Consider the following 14,989-nt stretch of genomic DNA (forward strand, 5'->3'; position numbering starts at 1 on the left):
GGAATGCCCCTCCTGGTCTGCATGCTGCTCTTCCTACAGCTAGAGGTAGATAAGATTTTAATTTAGATACTTGAGGTGGTACCTAAACTGCTCCATCTTCTGTAGTTAGTAATTCAGGAAATCCAGGTGCAGTATCCAATGTTATGCCTAAGGATCAGTCTTGTTTCTGTTCTTTTCTTGTAAATACAGGGCGTTTTCTACCTTTTCGCAGCCCAAGCTTAGAAGAAAAGAAATGTAGTTACTCTACTTATTTCTCTTGCCTCATTGTAATTATCAACAATCCATGCCCTCTTTGCAGAAGTATTTCCTCAGGCTGTTCTCTTTGCACCTTGATCCTTTCTAATTGCAAACTTTCTGGAATGTCACTTTTAATTAAAGAAGACTCCCTTCTTGCCAGAGAAGGGGAGCACTTTGTACAGAAACAAGCTGTGTAGGCTCCTCCACTTCAGTAAGGAAAGGAAGAAAAAACAAAAGAAAGATTAAAAAAAAGCAGAACTGAAGTCTGGAAAGTGAGTAAACAGTTTCTCCCTGGATTTTCTAAAGTTTGGTCTTCCACTTGGGAAATCCCAATTGCAGAGTGGAGGGGAAAAAAATCAGAACAACCAAAATGTCCTCATTTAGGAATTTTAAAATCTTTTACAAATTGCCACAAAACGTGTATCAGATTATTACAGGAATCACGATGACCTCATTTCTTGTTTGGAGAGACACGGTGTGAGAGCACTGTCAGCAGGCATTAGTACATTTCCGGAGATTGGCATTAAATAAAGTATGCTGTGTCTAATAAATCCAAGTGAATCTATTGTTATTACTAACCAAAACAATTATCAAATGTGATGGGTATTCTGAGCTGACTGAGTACTGAGTCCTAAAATAAAGGGCAGCAAAGCAAAAGCCAGATATATTGGCTTATGTGTGTACTTTTCTGTATTTTTCCTGTGCTGCTTCTTGCCTTGTTTCAGAATCTCCTCCCGGTCCTTTATTAGTCAGAAACTACCATTAGGGGCTAACAATTAGTGAAATGGGAGTGACTTCAAGGGAGAGTTTCCAAACGTTTAACGGTGATTAACATATAATATTTGTGAATTGTACCCGAAAACTGGGTGACATTGTGTCTACCCAGACTGGCTTCATGCTGTCACAGACAAATGCATCTTCCTCCTCCGCTAGGAAGATGTTTGACCGCAATGGATAAATGAGAGTGGTGCTGCCACTTCTACTTTTTTTCTTCAAGGTTTTAACTGCTTATTAACTGGAGATGAATGAGACTGGGGTAACTGAAGGCACAGTAGTACAAACCCAGGGCTCTGGGCACCAAATGCTGGCTTCCTTTGATTTGACATATGTCGAATATGTCATTACATACATTTTGGGGCCAAGCAGCTATGCCTGAAAGTCTCTCTGTCCTTCCCTGTGTTAGATGGGGAGGGAAAAAACACCACTAAAAATAGAAACAAACCTGCTACTTTCTGAAGATGCCTTTAAAAGAAAGAAGACAGGCTTTTTGTGGGTCAAAGTATGAAAGATTTCAAGCAAACGAGTGACAGGGGCAGGGCCAGGAGAAGTACTGGTGTTTAAACTTGATCAAGAGAACAGTTTGTCAGTGTGGGCAGTAAAGCTGAACTTTAATTTATCTAACCCGAAGCAGTTTCACCCGTGCCTTGGCTGGCCTCAGAAACTGAGAACGTAACATGTAAGCTGCTGAATGGCTTAATGACTTCTGCCTCCCTGTTTATCCTTTCCCTTTTGGCTACAACCATATTACTGAAGCCCTGCTGGATGCTGTTGAGGGTATAAATTTTTTACCTGGATACTTAAATACTTGCATCGGACAAGCCAATTCACAAAGAAGGAAGAATAATTGGGAGTGAGTGTAGCAAACACTTCTGTTTGCCTAGATGGGAGACAGCAGACTTTGTTAATAAGCTGCCGTGCTGATTTTTACCTTCCAGGTTGAAGCTTCTGGTCATTTTCACAGCTGAGAGGAGGGAGAAAAAAGTTAGATGCCTATAGAAGAGGTGTTTCATCGATAATATTAAAATGCTAATAAAGCTGCCACATTAAAAACAATTCCTCTTCATTTCGCTCCTTTGCTGCCCTCAGTCCGGTTTTATCTGGGATATTTGTGATGCCTGACGTACTCATGTGCTCTCACCTTTACTGCGTGATGCCTCATCTGGCTCCTCTCCTCATCTGTTGCCCATCCTCTTGCCCTGGATGCATCACTTGGAGCAGAAGAGGGTCCAGGCCCCCGGGACCCTCATTGCATCACAGGAGGGCTCGGGGCCACGCGTCTCCCTGCAGACCCCTGCCCGTGGGGCTGCTCCTTGCCACCGTGGGAGCGGGTGCCTGGCCACCTTCCTTGGCGAAACCCCAGCGTTTTGCCTTCCAGCAAAAGAAAATGTTTTTTAAAAACTGAATTTGGCTGGTTTGGACAAGACGTCTTCTCAGCCTTGTTGACATAAAGGGCGCTTGTTGTATATGGAAACATACCCTCCTCTGGAACCGGCTGTGGAAACAGTGATCTCTATTGAGCAGCCTTATCGTTAGGCTTGGGCACGCTACAGAGTACTGATTTTTATGAATTTGCAGTTAATACATTTAAATGCCAAAAAGAAGAAAAAAAAGTCCCAACAACATGGTTTAGTCCTAAAAAGTGCTTCCTTGGGGAAAAAAAGGGGAGGGTGCTACAAAATAATTGCTTAAGTAAACATGAAAGCCAAGTACCCCATAATTCCTGTTACATGAGAAAATAAATCAAGACAGTTGTTAGGAAGAAAATAGCTTCTTAAGACTTACAAACAGTCTTTTCTTTGATGCTTCTAGGAGGAGAAAGCTTTCACCCATCCTGTGTAACAGAGGGTTTAATCTCATCCTTCACAAAAAAGCCCTGTAGAAACAGTCCCCAGGTTGCTATGCAAATCTGGTCTTTCCCAACAGCTGCTGGAAGAAGCTTGTTTTTGAATTCCTGGTGAAACAAATAGCTTTTTGGAAAGCCTGTCACTTGCTGTTTTGTGTACAGTGAGGTGTCATGAGGCAACTGAGCTCATTTAACAGCTTGCTTCTGCCAAAAGAGATGGTCCCAGCTGCACGCTGCTGCAGATTGTCTCATGGTAGTTCTTGTGCTCATCTGTTTTCTTAGCAAACTCAAACCAGCAAAAACTGAGTACCAAAAAACCCCCAAACGATGCCAAAAAACAATTTAAAAAAAAAAAAGGTTTACTTTCTCCTGGCAGTGTGTGCTGAATCACCTCTGCAAGGGGCCAAACAGTGCCAGAGCTGACGCATGAAAGAAAACAAAATGCATACTTTAACCCATGCAACATACCCATTCCTGAACCTGAATCATAGAAATGATTGTGTTTGCTGTAGAACTTCTTCAACTTGTTTCAGGAGCAAAGGAAGCACACAGTGGCTGCTTTTTTTGTACAAGCAAAGCCTTTTCATTATCCTATGATGCTGATTTAAATAGCCTTAAGAAAATTACCCCAGTAACTTTCTGTAAAATGAGTATCACTAACTTACTAGGTTGTCCTTTGCTCTTCTGCCTCACTTGCTTTCTCTGTGTCACTTCAAGTCATGTGTGTCCAGCTCTGCTGCATCCTCCTTGCACTGCATGGATGTGGCACTTTCCTGATCCTCACTCTAAAAACGGCCCTTAGACCACAGTCACTCACACGTTGCATCGTTCTCACGCTAGCCCAGATTGCTGACTGTAGTCTTGCCCAGTGCTTCAGCTGCATCGCTTTCCATTTCGATGCACCACCCTTTGTCATGTTTTCATCTCTTGCTCTTTCCACCTCCAGGCAATCCTGAAAGTCTGGGCACCCTGGTCTGGTATCTTCCTCTGCAGCTCTGCTTTCCTGAAAAGGTGCAAAACTGCATTTTCTGAGGGTTGAAGGACTGCCTGATTTTCACATTCATGTTGCTTAATTACGGTGGACAGAACCTGTGAGGATAGGTACGTCAGATGTGCATTTAAGAGTATGTCCTGCGACATTTACCAGGGACACATGCAAGGCTGGAATCCGGGAAGCTCAGACCTGTGGTGGCCCCACACACAATTAAAATTCCATCATCCTGTTGTGTGTACTTGACTCTGTCAGCTTTTTTTTTGTTGTTTCTAGTGTCTTACTGCGTTTTCTGACACACTGAAGACCCGCCGGAGTTTTTAAATAGTAGTGTGTAATCAATACGTTTTCTTGTAGATATCCCTGATGTTTGGTGTAACTGGTTGGCAATGATGCAAAAAGAAGATTAACTTTTTAAATTTAAGTCTCCAGAGGTGCTGTATTAAAAGGTACTTTTCCGGTTGAGTTTGTGCGCTCTGAGAGGTGATTACCTCTCCGGCACCAGCACATTGACCGGCTGTGCTGAGTGCTCCTCTTTCACTCCAACGCAGAGTAAACCAGGTGATTTTGAACTACTGCTTGGATGCTCTGAGGAGCAGCAAGCTCTTACAGTGCTGTCAGAAGAGCACATCTGACTGTGCATATGGAAAAATTAATTCCAGCGAAGGAGGACAGGTCGTGCTGTGCTCTGCATTGGCTGCACGAGGTGGAGCCGTCTTGTTGCCTCTCCCTTTGAATTTCTGAGTCCCGCTTCCTGGGGTTGGGCAAAGCTGGGGCACGCTCTGGAGCCAGGCGGGGTGGTGTGATGGATGTCTGGGTTTCCAGTCCCAGGGAAAGGAAAACTAAAGGGGCATGAGGCATTATGCTAAGTCCCTTGCTCTGCAGGAGGAAATTGGATGTCTTGTGACCTGCACTTGAAAGCTGGGTAGTTCAAGTTATCATAACCTACAGCTGCAGGGAGAAGATTACCACATCCTCGACTTGGTAAACAACAGAGTTGTTTGAAGGCCAAGGGTTTAGTACAAATAATTGTTAAAACATGGACTGTTTGTTTATTGTTTTTTAAAGGTGCAGAGTTAAGCACTCAGAAGTTAGGAAATGCCAGAGTTAAGGCAGTAATTACCTCCCCGTCTGTGGGCTGTTAGCCTGAAACCGAGAGCTGTGCTGACGTGGGCGCACAAATATTTGGGGGCCTGGTGGTGCTGGCAGCCCGTTGGTGGTGTCTGTCCGCTCCAGATGCTGGGAGCACACGTGGCACGGGCTGAGCTCGGCTGAAGCTGGCAGGGCTCAGAAACACTTTCCTAGAGGCGGTTGGGCCCTTGCCTTCCATCAGGCAGACAGAAAACGGTGCATCCAGGTCAGTGGGCACAACAGGAGAGGCTCAGCCAGCTGACTTGGCCGGCTGTAGCTGGGTACGGTGGGGCACAGCTGCATTTTTGCTTGTTGTCACTGCAGGCTCCTCTCCTCTCCTTGGCTTCAGCCCCATCACCTGGTGAGACAGGCAGCACACCAACACAAGCCCTCCATCGTGCTGTAGCGTTGATTCATCCCTGAAGCTTTCTGAAGGAAAAGATGCAGGTTATCTTGCTGCTGGAGATGGCTTGATAATGAACATGGAGAAGGCATTTCATTAAAATTATGTGGGTAGATGCAGTTCTGGCCTGGTATCACACTGGAAAAGTGTAACACAAGGTACAGCAAGTATTTTTCCTGTTCGCAGTTCACCGCTTTAACAAGTGCCTTCTGCTCTAGACCCCTGCGTTGTTTATTTAACTCTGTCCAGCTTCCTGAGGAAGGGAATCTCATTCACTGTGCGAGCTTGCTGAAAAGTTACCATGCAAAGTCCAGCTGCGCCTTTAGCAGCAAATACTCGGAGCCTGGGAGATGCACATGTCCCTCTGTGCCCTATTTTTGTTTTAGCTGGGTGCGTAACTCGATATCCAGCTCCTGGGGTGCTTTGAGGACTGCTTAGCAAGCTTTCTCTTAGCCTGGCTAATTGGTCTGAAATGCGGTAAAGGACATCCTTTTCTGTGGATGTGCCTAGTTTCTTCAGCGGCTGCTGCAAAGGTCCAGTTTCTGAGATCTGTGAGTAGTAGTGTGGGTTTTTTTAAGCCATTGTTGCTTGCTCAAAGTCTGGTGATATATTTTTTATCTGAAGAGATCTTTCTATTTGAAGGACGTTTTGAGGTTTTTAAAAAGATTCTTTAAAAATACAATATTTTAAATATGTAACGTTAAGTACAAGTGGATTCAGAGAGGCCGCAAGTGTCAAAGCAGCTGTGGGCTGTCACTGCTCCAGAAGTTTCCTCTTTCAACTGAAGGCTCTTAGGGAGCTTTTAAAGTAATTCTTGCTATCACTGTGTGTATCTACACTTAGAAAATCACCTGTTAGCCGCTTCCTTTCTAAATCACAGTAGTAGAAAAATAGAAAATTTCGGATTCTTTTTGGATCTGTCTTTTGAATTTTGGGTTTAAGACTTTTCCAAACGTAAGTCTTAAACCAAAACTTGAGATTCTCGCAGCCACATTGATCCAGTGGGTGGGGCTTTAAAGAAGAAAAGTGCATTAAATATACTAAGACTGACCAGCACTTCTCATCAGGATAAGGAGCCCAGATACTACTCCCTTTGTATTCCCGCCTGTTCCCACTCATGCTAGCAGCTGTTTCGCTCTATCCTTTTGCTTTCCAGGGTAACGACTCTTGGGACCGAGCTATCTCACTGACCATCTGTGGCCCATACAGCAATTTGTAGTGGATAATCCCTCACACTAAACCCTCCCAGCACGTGCTGCATGTTAGTTTTGGACTTTGGCCTGTTCTGAGATCACTGTAGGCCTGTGAGTTGCTGTGGCAAGGTGCCATCCTTCCCGTAGCCAGGGGAAAGGTGTGGGGCTCCCTGGAGGACTCTTAGTTCAGTGTGGTTGGGGTTACGCAAGTGCTCCCTGTTTACCACTGGGAAATAGTTAAAATCTGGGGGGGGGAAACAATAACGCAACTGAGTCACAGCATTGCTTACCTAAGGCTTTGCCTCAGGAACAGGGTTAGAAAGTTTGCAATTGTAAAAAAACCATACACACACTCAGACACACAGTGACCCAGGTATTTTACATGCTGTTTTGGTCATTGCTTTCTTAATGGACAGGATTTACATTCTTAACCTAGCAGCTTTTCTCACTCTCTGTTTTTCAAGCCGTGAGAACTCGGGCATCACATCACCACTCGACTCCAGGTGCTGAGACTTGGCCAGCAGAGAGATTTGTGATGAATTTACCTAGTGTGGGCATGGCTGTCCTGTGGTAGACTGAAGGTTCGTCTAACACAGCTTCTGGTTGCCCAGATATCCCAGAATTTAGGGAACTATGCAAGAGCAGCGGCGAGCAGTACTTCTCTGATAATGTCTTCCAGTGTGCAGCAAGCCGTGGGTGCGGGATTTCCTGAGCGACACACTGCCCCTGGGTGCTTGCAGGGGGATTATTTTCTTCCCTGAAGCGGTCAGTTTAATTTCTGGGTAACCCTGAGCTACCGGCTGCCACACCACTGCCTGGCTGTTCAGGCATGGTGAGTGCAAGGTGCACCGCTGCCTATGCATGCTACTGGGTCTGTGTCAAACCTCCCGCTGACAGCAGTAGGGACCCCCTCCGGTCTTCTCTTTTTGGAGTGAGGGATCTCAGCCAACATGATCACTTCTTCTGCACAGGCTCTGCCATATCTCTGGTCCCCACCACCTCCCCTGCGTGTTTGCTAAGGCAGCAGAGGCATTTAACCAGGACTTTTTTTCTAGGCAATTCTCCCCTACCTCTTCCCTCTGCTCCCCCTCCCCGCCTTCACTCAGCTTCCCCATTTCCACCAACGTCTTGTTTTTACATAATGCCGGTGTAACTTTGCCGGAATGGAGGCCTGGCTCCACTTCTCCAGGCAAGCAAACTGCCCAACAGCCTGGAGGGGCTGCAGGCTGCAGAAGACCCTGTGCCCAGTCCGGCCTGGATGTTTGCAGTCCAGTTACAAAAGCACGGTGCTTGCATTATGCTAATCCCCCGGCTTTGGCTAACGAAGGACCTCCGCCAGCCAGGCAGGACCTATCGCGGCACGGAGGATGACATCATTTGGGAAAAGGGCTGCTGCGCAAGGCTGCCAGTGATTGTGCAGCATCCCTCCCCTCTCACAGGGGGCGGCCGCTCCATCTCGGCCTGCGCGGGCACTGCTTTATAAATCGCAATAGTTTTAGTTACCACAGAAGTTGTAACTCGAGGGAGTGCAGGGCGAGGAGACATGTGTGACCCCCCTCTCTGGTAGGCTGCAATAATGATATAATGCCATAAATCCTGCGATTTGTTCATTAAGCTCTGTCACCTAGAGATTCGTTTCCTCTTTATGCACACATTGTTTTTACTTGCCCTAATTTGCCTTTTACAAATAATGGCAAGAAATGCCGGTACCAAGAAAGCATAACTGGTGTGACGCTGCATGCAGGCTCACCCGTATGCTGCTTGTGGTCGGCGCAAGGAGCTGCGGAGAAATAAAATGCAAGATGACTGGGCTGCTTTGTGAAACCTTCCAGCTCGGTAATGCCAACACGCCATCAGGTGCCCCGCGCTCTGAAACCAGCACACGACTCCCAGCATCGCCATTCTGCCCGTTTCCTCCCTTATGGACGCAGTTATAATAAACGGCAGCTAAGCACAGACGTCTCCCTGGCGTACCGTCAGGCAGCCTTGCTGGAGGAAATTTTTCTTCCCCCCTGCAAGCTGCCAAGGTGGACTCCTTAGCTCCTGCGATAGACTGAATGAGACTGCAGTTCCCCCATCAGTTTCATAATACTCAGAAAGCATCCATTTACATCATTGTGTGCAGTGCAGGGCAGCAGCTGCCAGGAAATTTGAAACTATTTTGATTCCAGTTGACTAGAACAGCAGCAATTGAATTAGCTGGTATCGCTATAGATAAATTGATGATCTGTGCATTTTATTTCTTTGACCAATGGGTAACTGCTGGAGCTACAGTAACCTCTGTGAGTAAGGAGACTGTTCAAGCAAATATATCTAATTTCTTGAGCTAGCTTATATATATATATATACTGTATAGAGAGAGACCCTCACACCATTCTTTTGTAAAATGTACCTGTAAACAAAATGTCTGTCTATGCTTGTAACTTGTGTTTTGCTTCCTAGAATTTCCTTTTATTATGCTGTAGACAAGCTTGCTTGACATGGAATGGTTATTTACCGATGAAATATCATATCTATGCCTGATTTAAGTCATGAATTCTTTCAACGTCTAGTCATCAGAAAGGCTGCCAACTGCTGTTAGGTTATATTTGCCCGGTCTCAGTTTTCTAGCCACTCACCCCCTTTCTATTTTAGCTTTTTCTCTCTCTGTTTAATTCTTTTTTTTTTTTCTTTTCTTTTTTTTTGCTTAGTTGAAAGAAGCCACCTTCAATGCAAAGTAGAAATTGGTGTTACCTGAGAGTGTGTGTCCTTTCTTTGTTTGTTTGGTGATGGGTATTTTTTTTCCCTGCTCATCTTCAGTGCGGTCCTTAAATTTTGTTGTTGCCTTTCTAGCCTTGTTTGTAATGCAGTCATATTGGGGGATGGGGCTGGACAGGATATGCCAGTAGCTGCAGCAAGACATGATGCTGTGGTGGTGGATGGGAATAAGGGAGGAGTTTCCCTTAAAGAGCTCAGGCTCCTCTAAGCTCTGGTACCTGAAATAGCTCTCTGAGCAGAGGGAAAGACTTTGCTCCTTTTAGGAGCGGCGGGCAATTGGTGGTGGTTTACCGCAAGGAACGGAGACCTCGGCAGTCATGTGCATGGTGGTACCTAACGTAATGGGGACAGACTGCTGCTTTGGTGCCATATGTGATTTTTTTTTTAATTAGGCAGTGAATTAGGCAATGTTCCTGCAGGATGCCGTGAAGGCGAGAATCCCGCTGACTTGTGCTCGCATATGGCAGCAGCAACAGTCCTTCCAGGGCAGGGCTGCTGGTGCCTGACTCTAGAAAAGGCCTTGATTTTCTACCACAAAAATGCTCCTCTCTCGCCCAGGTGAAACACAGCTTGCGAGCGTGGCAGAGAGGAGTACCTGTGTGCATGCTCCTTCCTCCTGCATGTCTCTCTGTGCCCATATTTGCGTGTATGTGCTTTGTACATGTACCTCTTCTGGAGTCTGCTGGGCTTGCCAGAGGGTAAAGTTTCCTTGGGATGAAGTTCAGGAGGAGAAGTAAATCAGAAACTTGCTCGGGATTGTTTACTGCTGTCAGCAGCAGCCGTCGGTGGCAGATGGGGAAGCGCAGCAGTGCATTTAGCATTCACCGCCAGAAATAAGGCCACCTCTGTTTCCCTCATGTTGGTTCAGAAGCTATGATAGCAATTAGCCGAGATGAACCCGGCCCCTTGGCAGGGTCTCTGTGCGGTGCCTTGTCAGGGCTTGGCCTCCAGCACACACTGGCTGCACCCCAGCCCCGTGGGGGGCCAGGGGGCGATGCTCTGGGCTTCCTTCCAATGAGGTGGGGTGCGTGGGTTGAAGGGAGGCGCAGGGGGTCCCAGCTCCTGGGGCACTATGCATTGCCTTCCTTTGGGATGCGGCCAGAGTGTGCGGGCCAGGCAGTGGCATGGCCGAGCGCTGCCCCGCGGTGCTGGGGACATGAGGCAATCCCAACTGGGACACCTCACGCTTGCAGGTCCGCAAGCTGAGAGTTGCTGTAGGTGGAGCTGTGTCCACTGAGAAGGGTTTTGTTAGCATCTATAGTGACGGGCTCCCTATCGGCAGTTCTCCTCTCTTAAAAAATCCCATCTCTGGACACATGCTGAGAGAGTAGCAAGCACTAATGCTGCTGCATTACAGCAGACCAGGGCTGCGGGGTGGGGAGCTGAGGCCTTTTGCTGGCTTGGGCTGGTCCTGGTGCAGGTGTAGGGACATTGCAGCCACACAGCGTTGTTCTCATCTGTGAGTCTGTCCTGGTGGAAGTGTGTCCCAATGGCAGCCTGGTGCCTGTGCCATGAAATGGGTGGGCTTGGGGTGCACCCAAGCACTGCGTGGCTGAATTGTGTGCAAAGGGGGATGTTTGTCTGCGGCTTCGGGCACTTAGAAAAAGCACTGTGCCTGGAAACGCTCACGTGGGGAGAGGGACCTCGCTCTCTTCTTCAGACTCTCCCTAGTGAACCCACATCTGTGTGTTGGAAACCCTGCCATGAAGAAAGGCTGGTGATGCAGAGGTGAACAGGGCATCCATGCTCCTCACAGCTCCCTGAGGCCTTGCAGCAGAGAAAAAAATCCCTGCTTTGTCCAGTCACTGTCCTCAACAGCAACCAAGTCATCTAGGTGAAACCTGACCCACTGAAGTTTTATTATGGAGTGATTAAATCAACAGCATGGAGATACCTGGAGAATCTACTGGGGAAGAATCTGTGGTTTGGCATGGTCCAAGTCTGTCACTTTGATCCTGTACCACACACAATGTGTGGTATTTACCCTGTGGCTAGATATACTGGATAGTGAGCTGGCAGGTGTGAGCTGCTGCTCATCTTTACAAACCACTGGCAAATAGATAGCCACATTAGTGCGGTGCTGAGCTCATGTTAAATTATCCTCCCTTTCACCTTCAACTCAGCCTATCATTAATGACAGCTATGTGGCTTCCTCCTCAGAAATGGCTTGTGGCCGGCCTGCTCAGAGTGGAGATGGGAATCTGTTTATAACGCAGCACCTAGAGATGCACCTCGAGCAGGGCAAAGCATCCAAATGCAAGTTGGTGTCTGGTTTCAGAGCTGTCACCCCTGACATTTTTCAGAGTAGGTGTTTGGATCTGGCCCCACCGTTGTTTATTTTAAAGTGCTTTTATACTCCAGGACAGTTTTTTGCAGAAGGGTGCAGCGAATGCGGCTGTTGCTAGAACTGGAGCTCAGTTCCTCCTTGGCCTGTCCGTCGTTGTGTCATCCATGAGGTCCCTCTGAGGACAGCTGGTTCTCTGTTACCCCACAACAATGGGAGCCAGTGGGTGCTCGGCACTTGGAAAATGGGACCATCCGTTTTCACCCCTGCTTTGTTTACATCAGTTGGAAAAGCAGCACGAGGAGGGGAGGGGTAGCAAGCTTTTTGTGCAGCGGTGAATTTGCTGCAACAGAAGATGTGAACTGCTTGGTACGCGTACATCCCTGCAACATGATCTTCAGTTACCTGAGTTGTTAAAGGAAGAGGGTAGTGCTGGCAGAAAGTTGAACTGCTCATTAATTGCTTTGTAATTTTAGCTAATTGTCTTTGTCAAGGCTGTGGAATATATGGGGTGTGGCTGATTATCTTCCCAGTGTTTCATCTTTACAAGTGAAAATGACCTAAAAACATTTTTTAAAAATAAACCAACATGTATGGTGCATGCTGTGGATGGATGTCAGACCTCTGAATATCTGCTTTCTTCAGCCTTTGCGCCTGGCCCGTGGCCTCAGACTGTTCATGGGCCGCTGGGACCCTTTCTGAAGTGTAGCAGACATTTCTGGCATTCCTTCCTCGGCAGTGCACACTCCCAAAGTAGGGCTGCCCAAAAACTCCTATGTAGAAGGACCAGCTCTGGATAACTGCAGTGTGAGAGCGTGCAGAAATGAGTTAAACCGAACAGTATTTTCCCTGCAGGGGAGAGCATAGTTACTCTGTTAGGAGAGGGCTGGGAAGGGAGGTCAGGCTTTTTGCTTATGCATATAGTAGATAAACCCATGCTCTCTTTTTTTCTTCGCAGGTAGTGGCCATGGAAGCAGCATTTTGCTCCCTCATACCATCATCAATGAATTTCCAGAGTACGGCACCGTAGAGCCAAGCAGAGACACGCCGAGGGCTTCATCGCCGCGCCAGGCAGAGCCCGTAACATGCAGTCCAGAAAGACAGCACAGTCACCACCGGGTACCTGGCAGGCCCCTTCCTCAGCGTGCAGCTCCTGCAGACAGTTCGAGATCTGACTCTGGGGCAGCACAGCTGCGCGCGCCAGAAGAAGGTTTGCAACCTGCGGGTAACCTGCCAGAGATTATGAAAATCTCTCGACGGCTGGAAGCAACAAAGGTGCAAGAGAGAGCAAATACTTCTCTTGATTCAGAGACACAAATGGAAAAAAAGAGTGTTACTGGCAGCCAAAATGTACAGGCAGCCAGAGAACCAGTTCCAGCAGGCCAAGAAAAACCCTCAGACATGCCTCTTCCATCTGAACGAACAGCTGAGGAAAAAATGCATTTGATCGTAGAGAAAGATCTGGCTGCAATATGCACTGGAGAAAAGCAGTCCGAGTCCTTGCAAGCCATCAGTAATAAAGCTGAGGAGGTCCACACAGCGCAGGAGACAAGCTGTCATAGACCATCTGTGACAAACCTGGAAGCAACCAGCAGAGTGGAGGGGTGGGCGCATTTTGAAGAGTTTTCAGCGTACAGTCAAGGCAAAATGCAAATGGGTCCTGAGAGGAGGCTCTCTAAAGAGGCAGCTGTGAGCAAACATGTAGAATTTCAAGGGGTGGAGATTTTATGGCTGCAAAAAGCTGAGGAGCAAAGAAGAAAGAAGCACTCGCTGCTGGAGACTGTGTCTGTGGAGAGGAAGGCATTCCCCAAAATGTCCAGTCACCCTGCGCCACTGATGGTCTCCCCAGGCTTGGTCTCCTTGCCAGACAGTGCTTGGAGCGAGGTCTGTGAGGACCTGAGGCTGGGACCCGCTGCCCCTGCAGCCACTCCTCTGGCGCTGCTCGATGAAAGTGGGGAGGATGAAGTTTTTGTGAAGGACAAGAATAACCGTGGCAAGGAGGAGACGGCTGTACTAGCGAGAGGCCAGGGCAGGTGAGATGATGCTTGGGGGGGTGCAGGGGGTAGGCGGGGTTTCTCTCGTCCCAAGCACGTGGCTTGTGCCTACCCCTTTAGGAGCTAATGACAAACAACAAATGTTTGTCTGCTGCCTGCAGTGTGGTGGCAGTGGCTCATGCCTGGTGGTGGCTAGTGCGTGAAGTTGGGACTGAACCCTGTCCACACCACCTTGCTGAAGTCTGAAGTCCATCTCAGGTTTGGAAATGTAAAGATGTCTCTTGCTGTTTGCAGAGTAATGGCTGTGTGATGAAGCATCTGTAGCAGGTGTAGTTGGGATCTGGACATGGCATATAATTAAATATAGGCAGGATGCAGGCCTGGCCATATGTGCCTGGCCAGATTTTCAGGTTTCGGGCAGAGTTTGTGCAAGAACGGTGCGAACATCTCTGAGAGGTCGGATAATAAAGATGTTTTACCTGGGGCCTTGTGTATTCTAAGAGGGTAAATGCCATGATGTGCTTTCTATATTATCTATCTATCTATCTATCTATCTATCTATCTATCTATCTATCTATCTGTGTTTATGTAATTTTAGCTATATATATTGCAAAAATTTTGCACTGCTTTTTACAAGAGCATCCCGATTTTCTCACTTTCTTTCCTGATGCACATCTGTAACAAAGCAAAGGGTCCCACCGGCGGGCTCTGAGCAAACCGTGCCCGCTCTGACCTGGCAGGGTGTTTGCTGCTGAAACAACAGGATCTCAGCAAGGGAGGTGCTCCTGCCTCTGCACCTCGGGATCTGCGGAGTTTTGCTTTGGTTAATGTGTGAGATTGCTCGGGCTGGCAGCCCTGATGCCTGGCACGTGCTGTGAGAAGCCCTGCAGTATTTGGTGCAGCAGAGAAGAAAACTCTCTAGAGGGATGCTACACCTTCCCCTGTGCATCCGCAAGCAGACCGAGTCTTCCCCCTTCAAATCTGGTTCTCCTGGCTCCAGGTTTTTAATTGCACTTGCTTCCCTTTGCATTTTGGAGGGATTTCCTCCAGCCCTTCACTGAAGACCCCAGCCCTAGGACTGCAGAGCCAGCAAACTGTCCTCTGGGGGTAGAGGCCCCATCTGAGTGCACATCTTCAACCTTTGCAGCCTCTGGCATGGCAGTGGTGCTAGCGGAGACCTTATGCATTTGTGAGTGCTTTTCTCCTTTGCACATAAGCAGCTGATGTTATCTGTTAGGCAATATTAGGCTTTGCCCCTGCTTCCCTCTTTCACCCAGAAGATTGTTTCTTTTCATATCCCCAGGGAGGGAGATGGTGCCAATCATGAACAGGGGTGGTGCAAGGAGAAATTAGTATTTTACCCACAGTGTCCTCTC

The 14,989-nt window shown here is 47.6% G+C and overlaps 2 protein-coding genes across 2 annotated transcripts in view; both read left to right on the top strand.

The window, feature by feature from the left end:
- Positions 1-13,656, top strand: part of PSD3 (pleckstrin and Sec7 domain containing 3) — a 14,457-nt gene extending 801 nt beyond the window's left edge. Inside the window, exon 3 of the mRNA XM_009334321.1 lies at positions 12,578-13,656. Coding sequence (XP_009332596.1) covers positions 12,578-13,656 — 1,079 coding nt within the window. The remainder of the gene's footprint in view (positions 1-12,577) is intronic.
- The window catches only part of LOC103925584 (PH and SEC7 domain-containing protein 3-like), a 76,924-nt gene continuing 75,430 nt past the window's right edge, over positions 13,496-14,989 (top strand). The window contains exon 1 of the mRNA XM_009334314.1: positions 13,496-13,652. The gene's annotated coding sequence lies outside the window, so the exon portion shown is untranslated. The remainder of the gene's footprint in view (positions 13,653-14,989) is intronic.

The sequence above is a fragment of the Pygoscelis adeliae genome, unplaced genomic scaffold, assembly GCF_000699105.1.
Source record: "Pygoscelis adeliae isolate BGI_AS28 unplaced genomic scaffold, ASM69910v1 Scaffold311, whole genome shotgun sequence".
Lineage (NCBI taxonomy): Eukaryota > Metazoa > Chordata > Aves > Sphenisciformes > Spheniscidae > Pygoscelis > Pygoscelis adeliae.